The sequence below is a fragment of the Prionailurus bengalensis genome, chromosome E2, assembly GCF_016509475.1.
Source record: "Prionailurus bengalensis isolate Pbe53 chromosome E2, Fcat_Pben_1.1_paternal_pri, whole genome shotgun sequence".
NCBI lineage: Eukaryota > Metazoa > Chordata > Mammalia > Carnivora > Felidae > Prionailurus > Prionailurus bengalensis.
This window is the reverse complement of record NC_057352.1, coordinates 42,890,902-42,912,445: the sequence shown is the minus strand read 5'-3', so window position 1 is coordinate 42,912,445 and position 21,544 is coordinate 42,890,902. Positions and strand designations below refer to the sequence as shown.

Below are 21,544 nucleotides of genomic sequence, written 5' to 3'. Positions count from 1 at the left end.
CTAGGTATTTATCCAAGGGACACAGGTATGCTCTTTCGAAGGGGCACATGCACCCCAATGTTGATAGCAGCATTATCAACAATAGCCAAAGTATGGAAAGAGCTCAAATGTCCATTGATGGACACATGGATAAAAAAGATGTGGTATATATATACAATGGAGTATTACTCAGCAATCAAAATGAATGAAATCTTGCCATTTGCACCTACGTGGATGGAACTAGAGGGTATTATGCTAAGCGAAGAAAGACAAATATCATATGACTTCACTCATATGAGGAATTTAAGGTACAAAACCGATGAACATAGGGGAAGGGAAGCAAAAATAATATAAAAACAGGGAGGGGGGATGAAGCCTAAGTGACTCTTAAATATAGAGAACAAACAGGGTTACCGGAGGGGTTGTGGGAAGGGGAGATGGGCCAAATGGGTAAGGGGCATTAAGGAATCTACTCCTGAAATCACTGTTGCACTATCTGCTAACTAACTTGGATGTAAATTTAATAAATAAATAATTTTTTAAATAAAAAAAATTAAAATTAAAAAAACATTGGGGTGCCTGGTTAGCTCAGTTGGTTAAGCATCCTCTTGATTTTGGCTCAGATCGTGATCTCACGGTTTGTGAGGTCAAGTCCTGCATCATGCTCTTTACTGGCAGTGCAGAATCTGCTTGGGATTTCTCTCTCTCCCTCTCTCTCTGCCCCGCCACCACTCTGTCTTTCTCAATAAATAAATAAACATTCTTTTAACATAAAAAATATTAAATCTAGTAATATATAGAAAAGGTAATATATTATGACCAAGTGGCATTTATCCTAGGAATGTAAGATTGGTTCAACATTGGAAAATTCACCATTTTCACAGGCTATGACAGAAAAGAAAAACTATATGATGATCTAAAAAGATATAAGAAAAGCTTTTACATAGTTCAGTATGTATTTATGACAAAAACTTTTGGTAAACTAGGAATAGACAGAACTTCTCAATGTGATAAAGGGCCTCTACAAAACACTACAGCTAGCGTATTTAATGGTGAAAAACTTAATCCCCTCCTCCTTCCCCACTCTGCCAAGATTGGAAAAAAAATGATAGCCACTCTCATTACTTTAAGATTTTCCTGGGTATTTCAGCCAGTGAAATAAGGCAGGAAAGTAAAAACGCATAGAGATTGAAAAGGAAGAAGAAAATACAGTGTTTATTCATAGCTGACACGATTGTCTGAAGAATCGAAAATAAAGTTGTAGGAATGAATAAATGATTTTAGCATGGTTGTAGGATCCAAGGTCACATACAGAAATAAACTGTATTTCTAAATAGTAGCAAGGTGGCTCAGTCAGTTGAGCGTCTGAGTCTTGATCTTAGCTCAGGGCTTGATCTCAGCATTGTGAGTTCGAGCCTGAAGTTGGACTCCATGCTGGGTGTGAAGCCTACTTAAAAAAAAAAAAAAAAAAAAAAAAAAAAAAAAAAAAAAAAAAAACTAGGGATAAATTTAATGAAATCTGTGCAATGTCTATATGCTTAAAAATATGAAACTTTGCTGAGATAAAGAAAACCTAGGTTAATGGGAGATACCCTACACTCATGGATTGTAATGCTCAGTGTTATTAGAATGTCACTTCTGAGTTTCATTTCTTGATTCAAGACATTCCCCATCAAAATACCAGCAGGCATTGCTGTAGAAATTGGCAGACAAGCTGATTCTAAAATTTACATGGAAATGCAAAAGGGCCAGGATAGTCGAAACTTTTTGAAACAGGTCAAAATTATGGGATTTATATAACTTGATTTCAATACTTATTATACAATATTCAAGAAAGTGTGGCGTTGATGTAAGTGTAGACATATTAGGTCAATGCAGCAAAATAGCCCATACATAGACCCATACATAGATAGTCGTTGATTTTCTACAAAGGTGCCATAATAATTCCATGTGGGAAAAGATAATCTTTTCAACAAATGGTGCTGGAAAAAGTGGATATCCATACACAAAATATGAATCTCAACCCTAATTTTACACTGTATACAAAAATGAACCTGAAATGATCCATAGACCTAAATGTAAGAACTAAAACTTCAAAACTTCTCGATGAAAACATAGGAGCAAATCTTCATAACTTGGGAGAAGACAAAGCTTTCTTAGAACACAGAAAGTATGAGCCACTAAAGAGAAAATGATAAATTGGACTTCACTGAAATTAAAAGCTGAAAAGGAAAGCCATAGACTGGGAGAAAATATCTGTGAAATGTACGCCTGGTAAAGAACTTACACCTAAGATATAATAGAGAATTCTTACAAATCAGTAGGACAAAAAAACAACCTAATGATTAAAAAAAAGAGGCAAGATTTGGTCAGATATGTCACCAAAGGAGATATGAATATTAAATTATACATAAGCATTGAAAAAATGTTTGAAAAGATATTCAGAATTATTGTTATTAGAGAAATCCAAATTAAAACCCAAAGGATACCACTACACACTCACTGCAATGGCTGAAAGGGGAAAGGCTAGTAATATTAAATGTTGATGAGGTTGTGGAGCAACTAGAACTTTCTCACATGTTGTTGGTATATTTCTGTATTCACACATTTAAAGCAAATAGTCATGTTTCACATGCAAAGGAACTTAGCTCTATAATTCCAAAAATTGGATTCTCTCCATGATGCTTTGACATTTCCTTTTTATCTAAGAGTCAACTTGGATGAATAATAATTTTAGAACCTCATTACTGTCAGCAAACTGGTATGAAATATAAGATGAAATTTGAAATATTCAGCATACAAGTGTAGACTAGGATGTTCTTGTGTTTATAAATTTTTATTACATGGGCCATAACTAGAAATCATGGTAATACAGTGCCATTTTCATTTAAGCATTTAAAAATACTTCCTAGGGATACTTGGGTGACTCATTTGGTTAAGGGTCTGACTCTTGGTTTCAGCTCAGGTCATGATCTCACGGTTTGTGGGTTCGAGCCCCATGTCAGGTCTGTGCTGCAGGTGCAGATCCTCTTTGGGATTCTTCCCCCCCCTCCCCCCCACCTCTTCCCTGTTCATGCATGCATTCTCTCTCCTTCTCCCCCCATAAAACAAATACATATAAAAATAAAAATACTTCTTTTTTCAAGAATTTTTTTTAATGAAAATATTTTGCAGTAAAGAAACCTGTTTTGGAGTCTCCATAATATCGAAAATGTTTGGTTATCCTTTGATAACATTTCCTAACAGTTCCTTTCCCAAATGTAGAAAATTCTGACCATGATGTTTTTTTAGATTAAGATCTTTGTGTTTTGTTGAACAATACAAAAAGTAATTTTTTTGTTTAAATCATCTTGGCTCAATTTGTAGTACTAGGGTATATTGGGAAGAAGGTTCGTGGCAGAATTATAATCATTAATCCATGTATCCATTTGTTATAAGCCCACTGCTGGGATAGGGGCTGTAGAGACCGTTGAATACACAGACCCATGGGATACTTTCCCATCAGAATCATTTTCAAAGGGGGAACAAGACACTTCGACTTTTAAAAAATGTATTTTTCACTGAGTCTTTGCTTGGAATAGTTGTTATGACTCTCAATAATATGTTATAATTTTGTGTTCTAAGAACTAAAACAATTAGGCTTAAATAAGATGGATAAAATATGTGTTCTTTTGGAATAGTTAAATTACTTTGCCCTTTGTAGATTCAAGCAATCTAAGGAATGAGTTAAGTTGGAATTCAGAAAATAGGCAGCTTGCTAATTGCAATATCACACTAAACAAATTAATCTATTCTTCATAGCTCTATTGAAGGACTTGAGTTTACTAATGCCATTCTTGCAAGATATACCAGTTCTTGCTAAATAAGAAAGATATCTAACACATGAGAAACACTGTACTGTGTGTGTAGTTGTTCCATGTGAAAGTGCATTTCTTTTTTTTTTTTTAATTTTTTTTTTCAACGTTTATTCATTTTTGGGACAGAGAGAGACAGAGCATGAACGGGGGAGGGGCAGAGAGAGAGGGAGACACAGAGTCGGAAACAGGCTCCAGGCTCTGAGCCATCAGCCCAGAGCCTGACGCGGGGCTCGAACTCACAGACCGCGAGATCGTGACCTGGCCGAAGTCGGACGCTTAACCGACTGCGCCACCCAGGCGCCCCTGAAAGTGCATTTCTTAAGTAAATGACCTATTTTATGATTAAAGGTAAAGATTAGACTTTTTCATTCTTTAATTTTGGGATTTTTAGTACTTGAAAAAGTCAAGTTAATGTCATATTTAGTGCAAAATAATTGAATGGAACCATACACTTGTTTGTGATATTAATAGTCTTGCTACTTTATTCCTTAAGCATTTGTTCAGAAATACTTTATATCTGTGGGTGGACTGGATGTATTGTCTCAAGTTCTTGTGCAACTGGAATCTGATTCACACAAGACTGTTTCCAGTGCTAAGCTTGCAGTGGTGGTGACAAAGACAGTGGATGCGTGTATTGCTGACAATCGTGAGTAAACATGCTTAGTAATTTTTATATAATTGCGTTTTGTTTGAATTCAACATGGTAAGTGTTGAAATGGTAGATGGAACACAAACATGGTTTGGACTTCCAGTTTCTCACATGTGGGAGGAATCTTAAAACTTATCTAGTCCAACTCCTTGTTTTCCCATGAAGGTTATGACTTCCCTAAGGGTTCAAAACTAGGACTTCCGACTTTGTCTAATGATAGAATCAAGATAAGATTCTGTTATTTCTAAACCTTTGTTTCAACAAAAGAGCAATATTAAGTTAAAAACTTTAAGTTAGAAATGGACATTTGGGAAACATAAGGAATGGAAAACCCAATTTATAGATTTTAAAAAATTATATAAAGAATTAAGTTATGCCTCTTTCTAATAAGTATGAGGTCTGACTTACCCAACCATAACTAGTGTGTGGCAGACTCAGACTTGAACCCATGGCTGCTTCTCACATGTACAGACACTGAGGAATGATAGTCTGTAAATCTCCATAATAACCAATGCTTTTAACATTCACAAAAAACTGAAAAATAAGTAGGTGATTTTTAAAAAATCAGTTATTTTTTTTATTTTGACTTGTTTTATTTTTTATTTTTTTAAATATACATCCAAATTAGTTAGCATATAGTGCCACAATGATTTCAGGAGTAGATTCCTTAATGCCCCTTACCCATTTAGCCCATCCCCCCTCCCACAACCCCTCCAGTAACCCTCAGTTTTGTTCTCCATATTTATGAGTCTCTTCTGTTTTGTCCCCCTCCCTGTTTTGATATTATTTTTGTTTCCCTTCCCTTATGTTCATCTGTTTTGTCTCTTAAAGTCCTCATGTGAGTGAAATCATATGATTTTTGTCTTTCTCTGACTAATTTCACTTAGCATGATGCCCTCCAGTTCCATCCACGTAGTTGCAAATGGCAACATTTCATTCTTTTTGATTGCCAAGTAATACTCCATTGTACATATATACCACATCTTCTTTATCCATTCATCCATCGATGGACATTGGGCTCTTCCCATACTTTGGCTATTGTTGATAGTGCTGCTATAAACATGGGGGTGCATGTGTCCCTTTGAAACAGCACACCTGTATCCCTTGGATATATGCCTAGTAGTGCAATTGCTGGGTCATAGGGTAGTTCTATTTTTAGTTTTTTTGAGGAAACTCCATACTGTTTTCCAGAGTGGCTGCACCAGCTTGCATTCCCAAAGATCAGCTTTTAAGGGCCTGCTATGTGCTGGGCTCTTAGTGAGCTCTAGAGACACAAAAATGATTAAGACCTAGTACCTTGAAGAATTTACAACCTTACTATTGATATCAATATTGTTAGACACTGGGTGAACTCTGTTAAAAATGGTGTTAGGAGAAGTATAACAAAATGGCAGCTTCTTGAATTTTGTTATATCTCACTGTGACAGCTTCAGGGATGCTTCACTGTGTCATTAACATTAGAACCATGGCAGTTAATAATGTATTTCAGTTACGGGCAGGAGTTAGTTACATAGGAAGGTCTATAGTCCATCTAGATAAGAACAGGTGTATAAGGTGAGAGTAAGCATATTCAGCTTTTAGGGAGGTAGTATTATTACTTCATACTCACAGCATTATGCAGGATAATTGAGAAGAAACCATTCTTCATAAAATAGGCTTTAGTAAACTGTCCCTATCTTGGGAAGTGGGATTAATGAGGACTATGTAAATCACCATATTATTACAATGTATTTATTTATATACACATACACATACATATTAGATATTATATGAGCTATGAATATTAGATATTATATAGTTATGAGATCATTCTCCCAGGATAAGATCTGACATATAGTGTGTATATATATATATATATATATATATATATATACTATACTATACATATATATATATATATAGTTATGAGTTTGAAGTTTATACTTTTTTCCCTCTATTTTATACTAATAGCTACTTTTGGAGTAATACTATCCAAGTATCACATTGTTTCAAAACTTCTGACATTACTGCTTCATGAAAGTCTGGATTCAGGAGAAAAATTTAGCATCATACTTACTCTTGGTCATTGCACAGAGGATTGTGGTAAGTATTAAATTTATTCAGTGTGCTTATTAGAACAGTGGAGTGGAAATCCACTTTTGTTTTTTTCCCTCATTTTCATGTGAAAGGCTTAAAAGTACTGCCTTTCTCCAAGTCATTCAGGCCCCAAGCTAGTCATTTTGCTCTTCATCCTTCTTCATCCATACTCTTCCTTATCCCTTTCTGCCCAGTTCCAATTTAGGCCCTTAGCCCCTCAACATCTTTCACCAATGTTATTGGAATAGATTTCTCCTTGTGTTCCCTCTCTCGTATCTCCATTTTTCAATCCACTCTGACACTGCTGCACAGATCCAATCCTGTTCTCCCTTACTGAAAACCTTTGAAAGTCCTATCTTTCTTTCTTTACTTATCACTCTCTTTTTTCTCCTCCTCTTCCATTTTCCTCCCTCTTTCCAATCTTCTGCTCTCTCTCTGTCCATTTTCCTCTTTTCCAACCCTCTCTACATTCCTCACTCTCTCTCCTTGCAATCTCTTCTCTCCTCTTTGCTCCCTGCTCCACTTTTCCATTCTCCTTGCTTTGCTGTCTCTTGCTTAGGATTTACTATCTTCTACTCTCATTTTTGATATATTTTCCAGAGGAAAATCAGTATGATCTTTTTAAAAACAATGGGCTTCCACTCATGATACAAGCCTTAACTGAATCACAGAGTGAGGAACTAAACAAAGCTGCCACTTTTGTGCTTCACAATTGCAAAAAAATTAGTAAGTATATTGTTACTTTTAAAAAAATACCAGAGTTTATGAAAGGGAATTTGTATCTGCTGAATGAGCCAAACCCCTTCAGGTCCCCAGGCTCTTCTTACATTTGAAAAGCAGAGTATATGATTTGGACATGACTAGAGTGTTTCATCATATTAAAAATCTATCTGGAAGAGAGCAACAATATAGAGAATTTACTTATTTTATGCATTGTGGACAAATTTAGTTGTAGGACTTAAACTTGAGGTCTACAGGTGACTTATGGTTAAATTATAAAGTACATTTCATTTATTTTAAAAACTGAGTGCCTTTTATTTGCCAGGAACTCTGCTAGGTTTTAGGGATACAATGATTAAGAAACAACAGTCTGCACTCATAGAGCTTAGTTTAACTAGATAAACAGGTAGTCATTAATAATCTCAAAAATGAATGAATTGTTATATATTAACCTAAGGGCTAGGAATGGATGGAGCAATAGAGCTTAGAGAGCATAGAACAAAAGACTGTGTTTTAGACTTGGAGCAGAAAAGGCTTTGGAAGAAGTGATTCTTGAGCTGAGATCTGAATATATAGCATTAACTAGGTGCAAAGAAGGGAATTTGTTATGGCAAATGTCTCAGGTATGAGCAACAGTGAGGCACAAAGACCCTGTGTTAGGAGGGAGCATGCATTGAAGGGTTAATGGCCATTGAATTAGTCTTCATGGAAGAAAAATTGCTGCTGCAAAATGCAAAAAGAAAACTTAAAAGATTATAGGAAGGAACCACTCTATGAAAGCTGTTGAAAAAAAACTACTTTAAAACCAGTATCCATATACCTGAGGGTGTTCGTGTATCTGGCATAACATATTTTCATGATATTCTTTCTCCTATAACTCTGCAGATTAAAGTCTAATTTATGACCGGGGCTTGGGCTTCTGCCTAGCACTTGCTTTGTGTTTATTTTCTATACCATTTAGACAGTTAATTTAGTCTAGATGGGCCAAATTTAGAGAAGGGGGTGTGGGGCATGAGGTTGTCTGTATTTAGTGTTAAAATTACGTTTAAAGGGTAAAAAAAACATTTCCAGTAATGGATAAATTAACTATTTTTTCCCATATTATGAAGCTGAAAAATTATGTCTAAGTCTAGGAGAATATTCTTTTGATGAGAATGAAAAACAATTAGAAGACATAAATATGAAAGAGAAGAATCTTGAAGAGTACTGGAAGAAAGCAAAGGAAATTCTACACAGAATAGAACAGCTTGAAAGAGAAGGAAATGAGGTGGGGTTTTTTTGTTTCAAAGAATATAGAACTTTTTTCAAGGTTTTTTGTTTTGTTTTGTTTTTTCAGTAGAGGTTAGAGGGTAAAATATTTTTCCTGCTAAGTTACTTTTTAAGTTTTATTGGTTTTAAATTCAAAATTAAGTAGTGATACTTGAGTAACCATCTTTGAGCACAGAAAGAAAAGATTTTTAAGAAATGGAAATGATGACTGAAAAAATAAGAGACACGGAAGATAGAGATCTAACATCTGTATAATAAGGGTTCAAGAAAGAGAAAGGATGGAGAAGTAATCTCTCCCTCTTATATATGTATATGTACGTATGTATATATACACACATATACATGTTTCTATATTTTTTATGTATGTACAATTTGTGTCTTTGTGTGTGTGTACTTTTAAAAAATGTTTATTTTTGATGGGGTGCCTGGGTGGTTCAGTCGGGTGAGCACCCGTCTTTGTCTCAGGTCATGATCTTTTGGTTTTTGAGTTCTAGTCCCGCATGTGTGAGCTCAAGCCCTGCTTTGGGCTCTGCAGTCTCTCTCCCTCTCTCTCTGCACCTCGTGAGATTCTCTCTCCCTCTCTCTCTCTACCCCTCGCTCACTCATGCTGTGTCTCTCAAAATTTTTTTAAATGTTTATTTATTTTTGAGAGAGAGAGAGAGAACAAGCAGGAGGGGTACAGAGAAAATGGGGGACAGAGGATCCGAAGTGGACTCTGTGCTGATAGCAGAGAGCTCCATGCGAGGGCTCAAACTCACGAGCCAGGAGATCATGACCTGAGCTGAAGTTGGATGCTCAACCAACTGAACCACCCAGGTGCTCCTTTGTGCATGTATTTTTAAAAATAAAAGCATAGTGCTCAACTTAGTATAATAGTATAGTAATTTCATTCTTTTAAATGACTGAGTAGTATTCAATATTAAAGATTATTATAAATTTATTTAACTAGTACTTAATTGAGAGACATTTAGATTATATTCAATCTCTCACAAGGGTAAACAACTCTAGAGTAAATGTCTTGCTACCATATATTTTTTATATATATATGTAAAATATAAACATATATAAATATATATATAATAAAAATATATATAATATATTTTGTTGTTGTTAAGTTTATTTTTATTGGAGAGCCTGGGTGGCTCATTTGATTGAGTGTCCAACTTTGGCTAAGGTCATGATCTTGTGGTTCGTGAGTTTGAGCCCTGCATCAGGCTCTGTGCTGACAGCTCAGAGCCTGGATGGAGCCCACTTTGGATTGTGTGTCTCCCTCTCTCTCTGCCCCTCTTCTGCTCATGCTATGTGTGTGTCTCTCTCTCAAAAATAAATAAAACACTAAAATTTTTTTTGTTTATTTTTATTTCTTTTGAGAGAGAGCGAGCAGTGTAGGGGCAGAGAGAGAAGGAGACAGAATTCCAAGCAGGCTCCATGCTGTCACTGCAGAGCCCAATGTAGAGCTCGAACTCATGAACCATGAAATTATGACCTGAGCTGAAATTAAGAGACGCTTAAGCGACTGAGCCACCCAGGTGGTAAATATATATATTTGTAACCACCTTACTAAGATGTAAATCACATTCCATACAGTTGACTTGTTTAAAGTGTACATTTCATTGGCTTTTAGTATACCCACAGAATTGTGCAACCATTACCACAACCAATCTTAGAACATTTTTATCACGCCCCCCAAAAAACCCCATACCTTTTAGCAGTCACCCTCCCTATTTCCCCATCCATTCTTCCCACCTTCCCAGCCTAGGCAACCACTAAACTATTTTCTGTGTCTATATATTTGCCTATTCTGTACTTTTTATATAAATTGAATCATAGAGCACATGGTCTTTTGTGACTGGCTTCTTTCATTTAGAATAATGTTTTCAAGGTTTATGCATGTTTATATTAGTATTTCATCTTTTTTAAAAAAGCTTTATTGAGATGTTATTCACACACCATACCATTTGCCCATTTAAAGTGTACAATTCAGTAGTGTTTAGTATATTTACAGTATGTGCAACTATAGTCATTTACAATATTTTTATCATCTCAGAAAGGAACTCTGTACCCTTTAGGTATTTCCTTGCATTCTCCATTCCCAGCCATGTGTGTGTATATGTGTGAGCAGGGGAGGGGCAGAGAGAGGGAGGGAGAGAGAGAATCCCAAGCAGGCTCCTTGCTGTCAGCAAGAGCCTGACACAGAGCTTGATTCCATGAACTGTGAGCTCATGACCTGATCCAAAATTAAGAGTCAGACGCTTAACAAACTGAACCACCAAGGTTCCCCTATCTATAGGATTTTTTTGTAAAGATGTGCAAGTTTTATTATGAACAATCCTGTCAAATTGTTTCTCCATAGAAGTTGTGCAATTTATGCTCTCACCTGTAAGTTATGAGAGTGTATACCCTTTCAATTTTTGCCAGTGTCCTAGATGAATGCTGTCTCAGTGTAGCTTTATTGTGCATTTCTCTTATTGCATGTGGGATGGGGCATTTTTTCGTAAGTTTAGGAGCTATTTATGTTTCCTTTCCCATTAACTGTTCATCTCCTTTTCCTATTTTTCTATACTATTGTTGATCTTCTTCGTATTTCATTATAGTAGCTTTTCATAAATGTTGATAGAAAAATCATACCCCAAGACATGACTTATACATATTCTTTCTAGATGTTTTGATAATCATTTGGTTTGCTTCTGACCTTTTTTTCTTCTGAGTCCGCCCTCCCCACAACCGCCCCAGCCACCCATATTATTCTTGGTCTATAGTAGAGCTTTGAAAAAAATTTTTCGTGGGGTCAACTACATTAGTTTCTTTTCTTCATGATTTATTGATTCTGTGTGATATTTAGAAAGGCCTTCTTCCCCTCAGGAATGTTAAAATATTATGTCTTCTTTTAAAATATATACAATTTCTGGGGCACCTGGATGGCTGAGTCAGTTAAGTGTCTGACTTCAGCTCAGGTCATGACCTTGTGGTTCATGAATTTGATTCCCACATTGGGCTCTCTACTCTCAGTGCAGAGCCCACTTCGGATCTTCTGTCTCTCTCTGTCTCTTCCCCACTCACGCCGTCTCTAGTTCAAAAATAAACATTAAAAAAAAAACACACATGCACACACACACACATATATGTGTGTGTATATACATATATATACACACAAGTTCAGTTTTTTATATATCAATATTTAGCTCATTTTGACTTTTTTTAAGTTTATTTATTTTGAGAGAGAGAGCATGAATGGGGTAAGGACAGAGAGAGAGGGAGAGAGAGAATCCCAAGCAGGCTTCACACTGTCAGCACAGAGTCTGATATGGGGCTCAAACTCACGAACTGTGAGATCATAACCTGAGCCAAAATCAAGAGTTGAATGCTTACCCTACTGAGCCACCAGGCTCCCCTCATTTTGACTTTGTTTTTGTGTAAATTGTGAGATACGGATCCAATTTATTTTTCCCCAGATGGCTACCCAGTTGTCCCCAGTTCATTTACTAAATAAATTCCCCTTTCCTGTTAATGTAAACTGTCCCTTTTATTATGTATATTCTGTTGACAATGATGAACTTTTCCTATATTATTTAAAGAAAGTATAAATTGGATTATAAAACAAATGGATTATCTTGAAATTATTTACTTGTCATTTTTACATTATAGGAAAAAATACAAAGAGAAAAATACAAGGATAATGTTTCATCTATGAACATAAGTATTCAAAATACATTGAAACACCTCCATGGAGATAGTATTGGCAGAGGCCCTGAAGCAGAAGATAAGGATGAAAGCCAGTCTAGAAAGCTTCTGAGTTGTAAATCCCATGGAATTCTAACTACAGCGTGTACAAATGATCACCAAATGAAGACCCTGTTAAAGAGTACAAATCCAGTTGATGCTTGTTATAGGGAGAGTGGACAAAATAAAACTTTATATAAAGCCGATTCAAGCTATAGTCAAAACTTACATGAAAGAACAAATTTTGAAAACAAGAATTCTGTTTCTCAATCAAGGTATAGTTTAATAATTGTTTCTAACTTTATTTATTCAAGTATTTTTTTTTGTAGTACTATGTTATTAAGCCCTGGGATATAGAAATGATAAAAAATGGTCTTGGGAGGAGCCTAAATGGAAATGTTGGGAATGGAGTTTGGATGGGGAGGTATGGGCCAGTTCATCTAGGGCCTTGCATATCACAGTCAGGATTTTTGGTTTTCACTCATAGGGCGTAGGGAGCCATTGACAATTTTAAATTGTGTGACATCAGATTTGCATTTTAGAAAGGATACTCAGAGAACTTGACCTGAAACCCTATACCTGAAGTAACAACACATGCATTAATAATCCATCGGCAATGTAGCAAAAACCAGTTTGTAAATTTAATTTGATAAAAAGGAGTAGTGTGTGATGAAAATATGGCTCAGGATTACCTTTTCATTTGTTCCTTTCACCTCACCTCCAGTTCATGACCTTGCTCCCTCAGATAGCCTGTGGGGCTGGACCTGAGATGTAGCTTTTCTTAAAAATTTACTTGTGTTCTCTCCTCTGATGGACACTGAGCTAGTAGGGAAACTGAAGAGTATTGCTGCTATATTCTGGGAAGGTTGCAATGTAAACGGAATATTAGGGAGATGGATTACATCATCACCACTCCTTTTTTTCCTTTATAAAACCATTCTTGATGTTAATTTTAACCTGATTTCTCAGGGATGTGGAATTGGAAAGCATTGAAATATGCCCTTGGGTCAGCTCTCTTGCTTTCTGTCCCATTGCTTTTGTTCTCTCCTTTTTTTTTTTTTTTTACGTTTGTTTGCTTGTTTATTTAAGTAATCTCTCCACCCAACATGGGGCTCGAACCCGTGACCCCAAGATCAAGAGTCGCATGTTCTTCTTCCAACTGAGCCAGACAGGCACCCTATGTTTTTCTCTTTTATAACTTTTTCCCTGTGTTTCTGTTGGCATCAGTATTACTGCCTTTTGGAAACTTATTTAGCTCCACTTTTAGAAAGGAAGCTATAACCATTACAAACGCTACTTTGGCAGAATTTGATAGACTTTGGTAGATCCTGGTTCCATCTCCTGCCTGCCAAACACCCAGAATCACACCACTGCTTACAGAAACATTTGTGCACACACTGAGCAGTATGTTTACTTTTAATTTCTGGTGTCTGTTTTCTTTTAGTGACCATGTTTTTAAACCTCCAATTCCTGTTGTCAAAAATAGAAAGCAGGAGTTACCAGTAACAGGTATGATTAAAAATATTTCTTCTTTGATTTTTTTAAGAAAACATATTTAGGTGACTAATACAGCTAAAAATGTAATTGGTATATTTGCCCTCTAACATATAAGCCACACTTTTGACTCCTTTCTGGTGTAAATACTTTAATCACCTGTTATTGACATCCAGAACCTTTCTGTTTATCCAACAAGATGACTGAGTATGTAGTACTGTACTAAAGTTTATGAAAATCTTGAGAATTAATATATCATGTAAATATCGGGTCCTTTTCATTAATCAAAAGAATCTTAAATATTGCAATTTTTTTCCAGATCCATTTACATTATGTTCAGATATAATAAATAAAGAAGTCATCACTTTTCTAGCAACTGACAGTCATTCTAAAATGTTAAAGTATAGATGCTCAGGTAAATATTTTTTATACAGTTATTTTGTAATTAAAACTTTATATGATATTAGTTAACTAGACTTTACAATAATTCTGCCTGTGTGATTTAAACTTCATTGCCTTTAGGATCACCTGGGTGGCTCAGTCGGTTAAGCATCTGACTTCAGCTCACGTCATGTTCTCGTGGTTCATGAGTTTAAGCCCCACATCAGGCTCTCTGCTGTCAGTGTGGAGCCTGCTTCAGATCCTGTCTCCTTTCTGTTGCCTGCACACACACACACTCTCACTTTCTCTCTTAAAAATAAATAAACATTGGGGCGCCTGGGTGGCTCAGTCGGTTGAGCAGCCAACTTCGGCTCAGGTCATGATCTCACGGTCCGTGAGTTCGAGCCCCGCGTCGGGCTCTGTGCTGACTGCTCAGAGCCTGGAGCCTGTTTCAGATTCTGTGTCTCCCTCTCTCTCTGACCCCCCCCCCCATTCATGCTCTGTCTCTCTCTGTCTCAAAAATAAATAAACGTTAAAAAAAAATTTTTTTTAATAAATAAACATTAAAAAAAAACATTTCATTTCCATTAGAGAAGTAACAATCTGGAATATCATAAAACATTCAAATTAATACCTCTTATCTGCATTAGCCGGTGCTTCCAGTATTCATTATCTGAATCACCATAGCTAACATTTTTTTAATTACTTTATTATTCTGTTTTTGTCACAATTAATACCATCTATGAGTTTAACTTTTCTGAGTAAGGTAAACGTTTTGTATATTTTCAGAGAGCATCAGTGGGTGTATATTCTGGATAATGCTGTACACATTAGGCATTAAGTGTTAAACAATATCTATTTTTACGTCTGTAGTTAGTATATAAATGTTTCTGGTATTATATGCCCCATTAGTTATTTTTTATTAATAATTTATTTATTTTTAATTTACATCCAAGTTAGTTAGCATATGGTGCAACAATGATTTCAGGAGTAGATTCCTTACTGCCCCTTACCCATTTAGCCCATCCCCCCTCCCGCAACCCCTTCAGCAACCCTCTGTTTATTCTCCATATTTAAAAATCTCTTATGTTTTTGTCCCCCTCCTGTTTTTATTTTATTTTATTTTTTTTTTTCATGTTTATTTATTTTTGAGAGAGAGAGACAGAGTGCAAACAGGTGAGGGGCAGAGAGAGAGGGAGACAGAGAATCCAAAGCAGGCTCCAGGCTCTGAGCTGTCAGCATAGAGCCAGACGCGGGCCTCGAACTCAAGAGCGTGAGATCATGACCTGGGCTGAAGTAGGACACTCAACCGACTGAGCCACCCAGACACCCACCCCTCCCAGTTTATATGTTATTTTTGCTTCCCCTCCCTTATGTTCACCTGTTTTGTGTCTTAAAGTCCTCATATGAGTGCAGTCATATGATATTTGTCTTTCTCCGACTAATTTCACTTAGCATAACACCCTCTAGTTCTATCCACGTAGTTGCCCCATTAGTTATTTGTTCTGCAGGGGCCCTGTAAATGTTCCATCCATCCAAGGGACGCTTAATCCATCCCTTTTCCTCCTCCATACCCTGGTATTTCCTCTTTGTTTTAGTGTCACACTCTGTTACGTGGACAAAATTGAGGCTCATGTTAGGCTCAAAATGTCACTATTCTTTAGTCTTGGCTGTAGAGTTTGTCTCTATTACTCTAAAACTAGCTATACCTAACTATAATCTGAATGCCATCTCTTTTTTCTTCCCCATTTTAATACTTGTGAAATCTTTCTCTTCATTACCTTTCTATCCATTAACTTCTTTTGTCCCCACTTAAACTATGTTCATTTCTTCTTGTCTTAAAGAGAAAAATCTAGAGGTGCCTGACTGGCTCAGTTGGAGGAGCATGTGACTCTTGATCTTGGGATCATGGATTTGAGCCCCACGTTGGGTGTAGAGATTACTTAAAATAAAATAAAATTAAATTAAATTAAAACTTAAAAAGGAAAAATTTAAATACTTTATGTGACTTGCTGTCCCTTCAAATATTCATCTGCACTTTCTTTCATCATTACCAGATACTTGCTTTCTCCTTTCTCTTTCAATGTATTAATTTCCTTCTTAGTTCCTTGCAATCTGGCTTCTTTTATTGGCATTCTACTAAACTTTAATGTTAAAGATTATCTGAAGCCTCTTTTTTTCTGCCAAACCAATGACTTTTCAAAAAATTCTTCTCCTCTTTAGTATCTCTACACTGTTGATAACCATTTCGTGGAATCCTCTCCTCTCAATAGTTTAAAGACACAGTTCCCAAACTATCCACCCAGACTCCCAGGAGGTCTGTGGTGAACTTGAAAGGGCATGACAAAATACTTTAAATTTTATAAATGAGTGGCGCCTGGGTGGTTGAGTCTGTTAAGCATCTGACTCTTGATTTCAGCTCAGGTCATGAGCTCACAGTTTGTGGGATCGAGCCCTGTGTCAGGCTCTGTGCTGACAGCGAGGAGCCTGCTCGGGATTCTCTCTCCCTCTCTCTCTGCCCCTCCTCCACTTGCATACACAAGCACTTTCTCTCTCTCTCTCTCTCTCTGTCTCTCTCTCTCTCTGTCTCTGTGTCTGTCTCTCAAAAAAAAATAAACATGAAAAAAATAAATTTTATAAGTGAAATACATAGTAATCAACATCTTTTGGATACCACAGGAACTACTAGCTCAGAGTCGTTACAGTTTCACCATCAGCTTACACTGCATTCCTTTTGATGATTTCATGTCATTGTGGACCTGAGTTTCCAGTGGTTGTGATAAAAAGCAAGCACTACATGAAAATAATGTGGAACGGGAAATGAGGGTGGCAGTGTCAGTCAGATTCCAAGATAGGAGAATTTGTTCTGTACCTAGTAAGTGCATATATCGCATTAGGAGTAACTGTGATTAGGGGTGCTTAGCTGGCTCAGTCAGTAGAGCAGTGTGACTCTCGATCTCAGGGTTGTGAGTTTGAACCCCATGATGCTTATAGAGATTACTTAAAAATAAAATCTTTTGGGGCGCCTGGGTGGCGCAGTCGGTTAAGCGTCCGACTTCAGCCAGGTCACGATCTCGCGGTCCGCGAGTTCGAGCCCCGCGTCAGGCTCTGGGCGGATGGCTCAGAGCCTGGAGCCTGTTTCCGATACTGTGTCTCCCTCTCTCTCTGCCCCTCCCCCGCTCGTGCTCTGTCTCTCTCTGTCCCAAAAATAAATAAACGTTGAAAAAAAAAAAAATTAAAAAAAAAAAAATAAAATCTTTTAAAAACAAAGGAGTAATTGTGGTTAATAAGAATGAAATCTAAATATTTTTCAATTTAAGTGTATTATTTTTTCAAATAGCTACTAAGTTATTAGAACATAAATGCTTATTAAGTTGTTTGGACTTAACAGAAGATTGGTATTTCTTTTGGCCTAGGAGTGCCATAAAAAATCACCAAGATCTCAAGGATGCCATGACGTGAGAAAGTTTGGGAACCTCTGGTGGGAAGTATTCCACAGGGCAGAGGAGATACTTTATTACTGTTAACTCCTTTCATATCTTAGTTTGTTTGAGATGGTTCTTTCCTAGTTCCCTTCTTTAATGATGATTCACTCACTTCACAGACACTTAGGGAGTGTTTATTCTTTGGCAGGCATGGGGATCAGATTAATAGAACTAGTCCTCATCTCAAGAAGTCTGAAAAACACTTCATTTTATCACCTTTATTACTTTATCTTTCTCTTCCTGCCAAATTTCTGCATATTTCCCCAAGACATAATCTATCGCGCTTACTCAATGCTGTTTCAACATCTGCTTTTGTGGCATCACCTATCATACTGATAATTTTCAAATCTTTATCTCTACACTTGGCTTCTACCTTGGATTATATATAACCTCATCCTCCTTTTCTAGCTACACCTAAGACATATTTCAATATCTTGTTTTTACTTCAAGGTTAATGTATTTAAAACACAGCATCTTTCTCCCTTTTAAATTGCCTTCCCTCCAGCCACTCCATTTCTATTAGTGTGGTCACTATTCTTTTGGCCTCCCAGATTTCAAACTTTAAATCATTTATAACCATTTTTTCTCTTTATATCCCCTATTTCTAGTCTGTCAAATTTCATTTTTTCTTCTTTCCCACATAGGCCCTTTTTGCTTCATGCTTCAATTACACCAGCAACTTTCTAGCAACTTTCAATTACACTTTTTTGTTTTTCAGTTTTAAGTCTCACCAACCCCCAACTGTAATGAGCATATTGCTGTTAACTTCTCTTTCTAATATGTGCTTTTTATCATGTTACCAAGCTAAAGGCCCCTCAATGCTTCTCTGTAACTCACTGACTCAGCCTCTCTGCCTGACTTTTAAATTTTTGTGGACTTTTATTCTGCTTCCACTTGTTAAATTTTATTGCATATTTGTTCTTTTTAAGTCTGCCAGAAAGTTGCTATGCTTATTCCAAACTTTGTCATTCAATCAACTATCAAATTACTTAAGAATTATCCTAAACTTTTCCCTTACCCCAGTAGCTCATTATTCACCAGTTTTTACCTCAGAAATCTCTACATTCTCCCTGTAAATGTCTTGTTTCAGAATTCCTCATTTGTATTCTGGACTGTTGAAGTAACCCCTCAACTGAACCTCTTACCTTCAGCTAAACTTTCTATGACACAAATGAAATCATGTCATTTCCCTGCTTAATAAATACCCTCTAGTTCCTTCCCCATTGACTTGCAGATAGAAATAGCATAGCTTTCAAGACCATTGTCATCTGGCCCCCTTTCCTCCTACATTTTTCTCATACTTTATACTCCAGCCACACCAAAGTACCTATAATTCTCTGAACACGCTATGCTTTTTCAACTTTTTTGTTCTTTTACACATGTTTATGGTACTTGAAATGTCCTCATCCTAGCCAACTTCCTGCCTGGCTAACTTCTAGTCTTTTAGTAGTGGGCCACTAATACCATTAGGCGACAGGCAGATGGGGAACTTTATAATGGATGGATGTGGCTAACATCACCTAAACCTAGTGATCAATCTTAACATTAAAAAAAAAGAGAGGGGCGCCTGGGTGGCTCAGTCGGTTAAGCGGCCGACTTCTGCTCAGGTCATGATCTCGCGGTCCGTGAGTTCGAGCCCCGCGTCGGGCTCTGTGCTGACAGCTCAGAGCCTGGAGCCTGTTTCAGATTCTGTGTCTCCCTCTCTCTGACCCTCCCCCGTTCATGCTCTGTCTCTCTCTGTCTCAAAAATAAATAAACGTTAAAAAAAAAATTAAAAAAAAAAAAAAAAGAGAGATAGTCAGACTTTATGTGCCTCTTAATATGATACAGTGAGAGGTCCTCAATACTGCCTGTGAGGAATTCTACTAAAAACAATTGAATCTGAATCTAATCAATCATCCAGATCTAATTACTAGTTTATTGGACACACAGGAACATTTTAAAGCATGCACCTAGGATATATTCAATGAAACCTAACCTTTGGGTAACTCCATAGTATAAATGATCTAGTGTCTATATCAAGTAAATGACAAGGAGGAAGAGAGGAGAATAGATTGATTAAAATAAACTTGAGGCATTTCAACTGAAGGTAATGATGGACCTTCTTTGGATCCTGGTTTAAACAAACCAATTGTAAAAAGAAAGTTTTGAAATGATGGGGAAATTTAAGCACTGACTGGATAGTAGATTATATTAGACATAATTTTTTAAGGTTTGATAATGGTTTTGTGTGTTTAAAAAAAGTCCTTCTCTGTTAGGGATGAATATGAAGTATTTACAGATGAAATTATAGTTTCATGCAAATTCCAGGCTCCATAATCTAGTGTATACATGGAGGGCAGAGCAGAATAAGTGGGTTATAGACAAAATATGACTGACCATAACTTAATAATTACTGAAGGTGAATGATGGATATGTGGAAGTTCATTATACTTTTCCCTTTACTCTTGTGTGTTTGAAAATTTCATAATAAAACACTGAGACAAAAAGAGATGACTGGGCATAAGAGTCACTTCTTCTGGGTATTTTTCCTAATGGTGACTCCTGCTGAGAACCTGACCAAACTAGATGCTCCTTTCCTATATCATCCTAACTGTTCACACCTCTATTGCAACACTTTTTTCACTGTATTGTATTGTCTTTAATCTCTCACATGACTGACCTTCTTGACATATTTATAATTAAGTTCCTGATTTTACTTCAGTTATCATCATAAAGATATTTGCTTTCATAGATTTGTTACTATATATTTTGTAATACCTACGCATCACTTTAATTTGTTTTCTTTTAGGTTGCATAGCAGTAGGAAAATCCCTGAATAGCCGAAATTTTAGCAAGCTCTTGCACTCTTGCCCATACCAATGTGATCGTCACAAAGTCATTGTGGAAGCTGAAGACAGATATAAAAGTGAACTAAGGAAATCACTTATCTATAACAAAAGTAATTAATTCAGCAGCTTTGAAACTGTTATTATGACTCTACCTTTTGAACTGTAATCTAGAACATGAAGTATATTAAAAAGTTAGCGGGTAAAATCATGTTGAAAAGAAAATATCTTAGAGCAACCAGTGTTTTAAGATGTACCCAGGGAAAATATTTAGTCTCTGGTCATTTAAAAATTCTTCCTAATCCATCTAAGGATTCCCATTAGAAGGGGGAAAAGGGGGGCGCCTGGGTGGCGCAGTCGGTTAAGCGTCCAACTTCAGCCAGGTCACAATCTCACGGTCCGTGAGTTCGAGCCCCGCGTCGGGCTCTGGGCTGATGGCTCAGAGCCTGGAGCCTGCTTCCGATTCTGTGTCTCCCTCTCTCTCTGCCCCTCCCCCGTTCATGCTCTGTCTCTCTCTGTCTCAAAAATAAATAAATGTTAAAGAAAAATTAAAAAAAAAAAAGAAGGGGGGAAAAGGAACTATCATACTAATGGAATTGATGTGCAGATTGATACTCTAAGTACACTAAATGTTTTCTGTATTTTTCAGAAATTCTGCTGACCCCACGTAGGAGACGACAACTCAGTAGTGAATCTACTACCTCTGGAGGAATAAGTTAATATATTTAATTATTAAATAAACCTAAATTTCATATAGTTCTGAGAAAAAGAGGACAGCTAAATGATAGTTTCTCAGTCCCATTGATGGTTCTTAAATGATAACCGTTGGGTCTGATGAGGGTCATAGTTCCTAAGAAAAGGGACTTCCCACTTCCCTTCCTCATGTTGCTTTCTCACTCATTGCTTGCCCGCTGGGGAAGAAGCAGGAGGACAGTAACATTTATTAAGCACTTACTAGGTGTTAGGTATTTTATGGATATTTCCTTTGATTCTTATAATAACATTATAAGGTGTGTAGTATTTTATTTCCACTTTAAGGCATAATGAGTTGGCAAATGGCAGAGCTTACATTCAAATGCAAGCCTG

At 36.6% G+C, this 21,544-nt stretch overlaps 1 protein-coding gene across 1 annotated transcript in view; it reads left to right on the top strand.

Moving 5' to 3' along the window:
• The window catches only part of TERB1 (telomere repeat binding bouquet formation protein 1), a 29,271-nt gene extending 8,076 nt beyond the window's left edge, over window positions 1-21,195 (top strand). Inside the window, exons 7-15 of the mRNA XM_043599417.1 lie at window positions 4,330-4,482; window positions 6,436-6,567; window positions 7,162-7,287; window positions 8,391-8,548; window positions 12,196-12,545; window positions 13,715-13,779; window positions 14,084-14,179; window positions 20,422-20,571; window positions 21,108-21,195. Of these exons, the coding sequence (XP_043455352.1) occupies window positions 4,330-4,482; window positions 6,436-6,567; window positions 7,162-7,287; window positions 8,391-8,548; window positions 12,196-12,545; window positions 13,715-13,779; window positions 14,084-14,179; window positions 20,422-20,571; window positions 21,108-21,178 (1,301 nt within the window). The 3' untranslated portion in view covers window positions 21,179-21,195. The remainder of the gene's footprint in view (window positions 1-4,329; window positions 4,483-6,435; window positions 6,568-7,161; window positions 7,288-8,390; window positions 8,549-12,195; window positions 12,546-13,714; window positions 13,780-14,083; window positions 14,180-20,421; window positions 20,572-21,107) is intronic.
• Window positions 21,196-21,544: the final 349 nt, after the last annotated feature.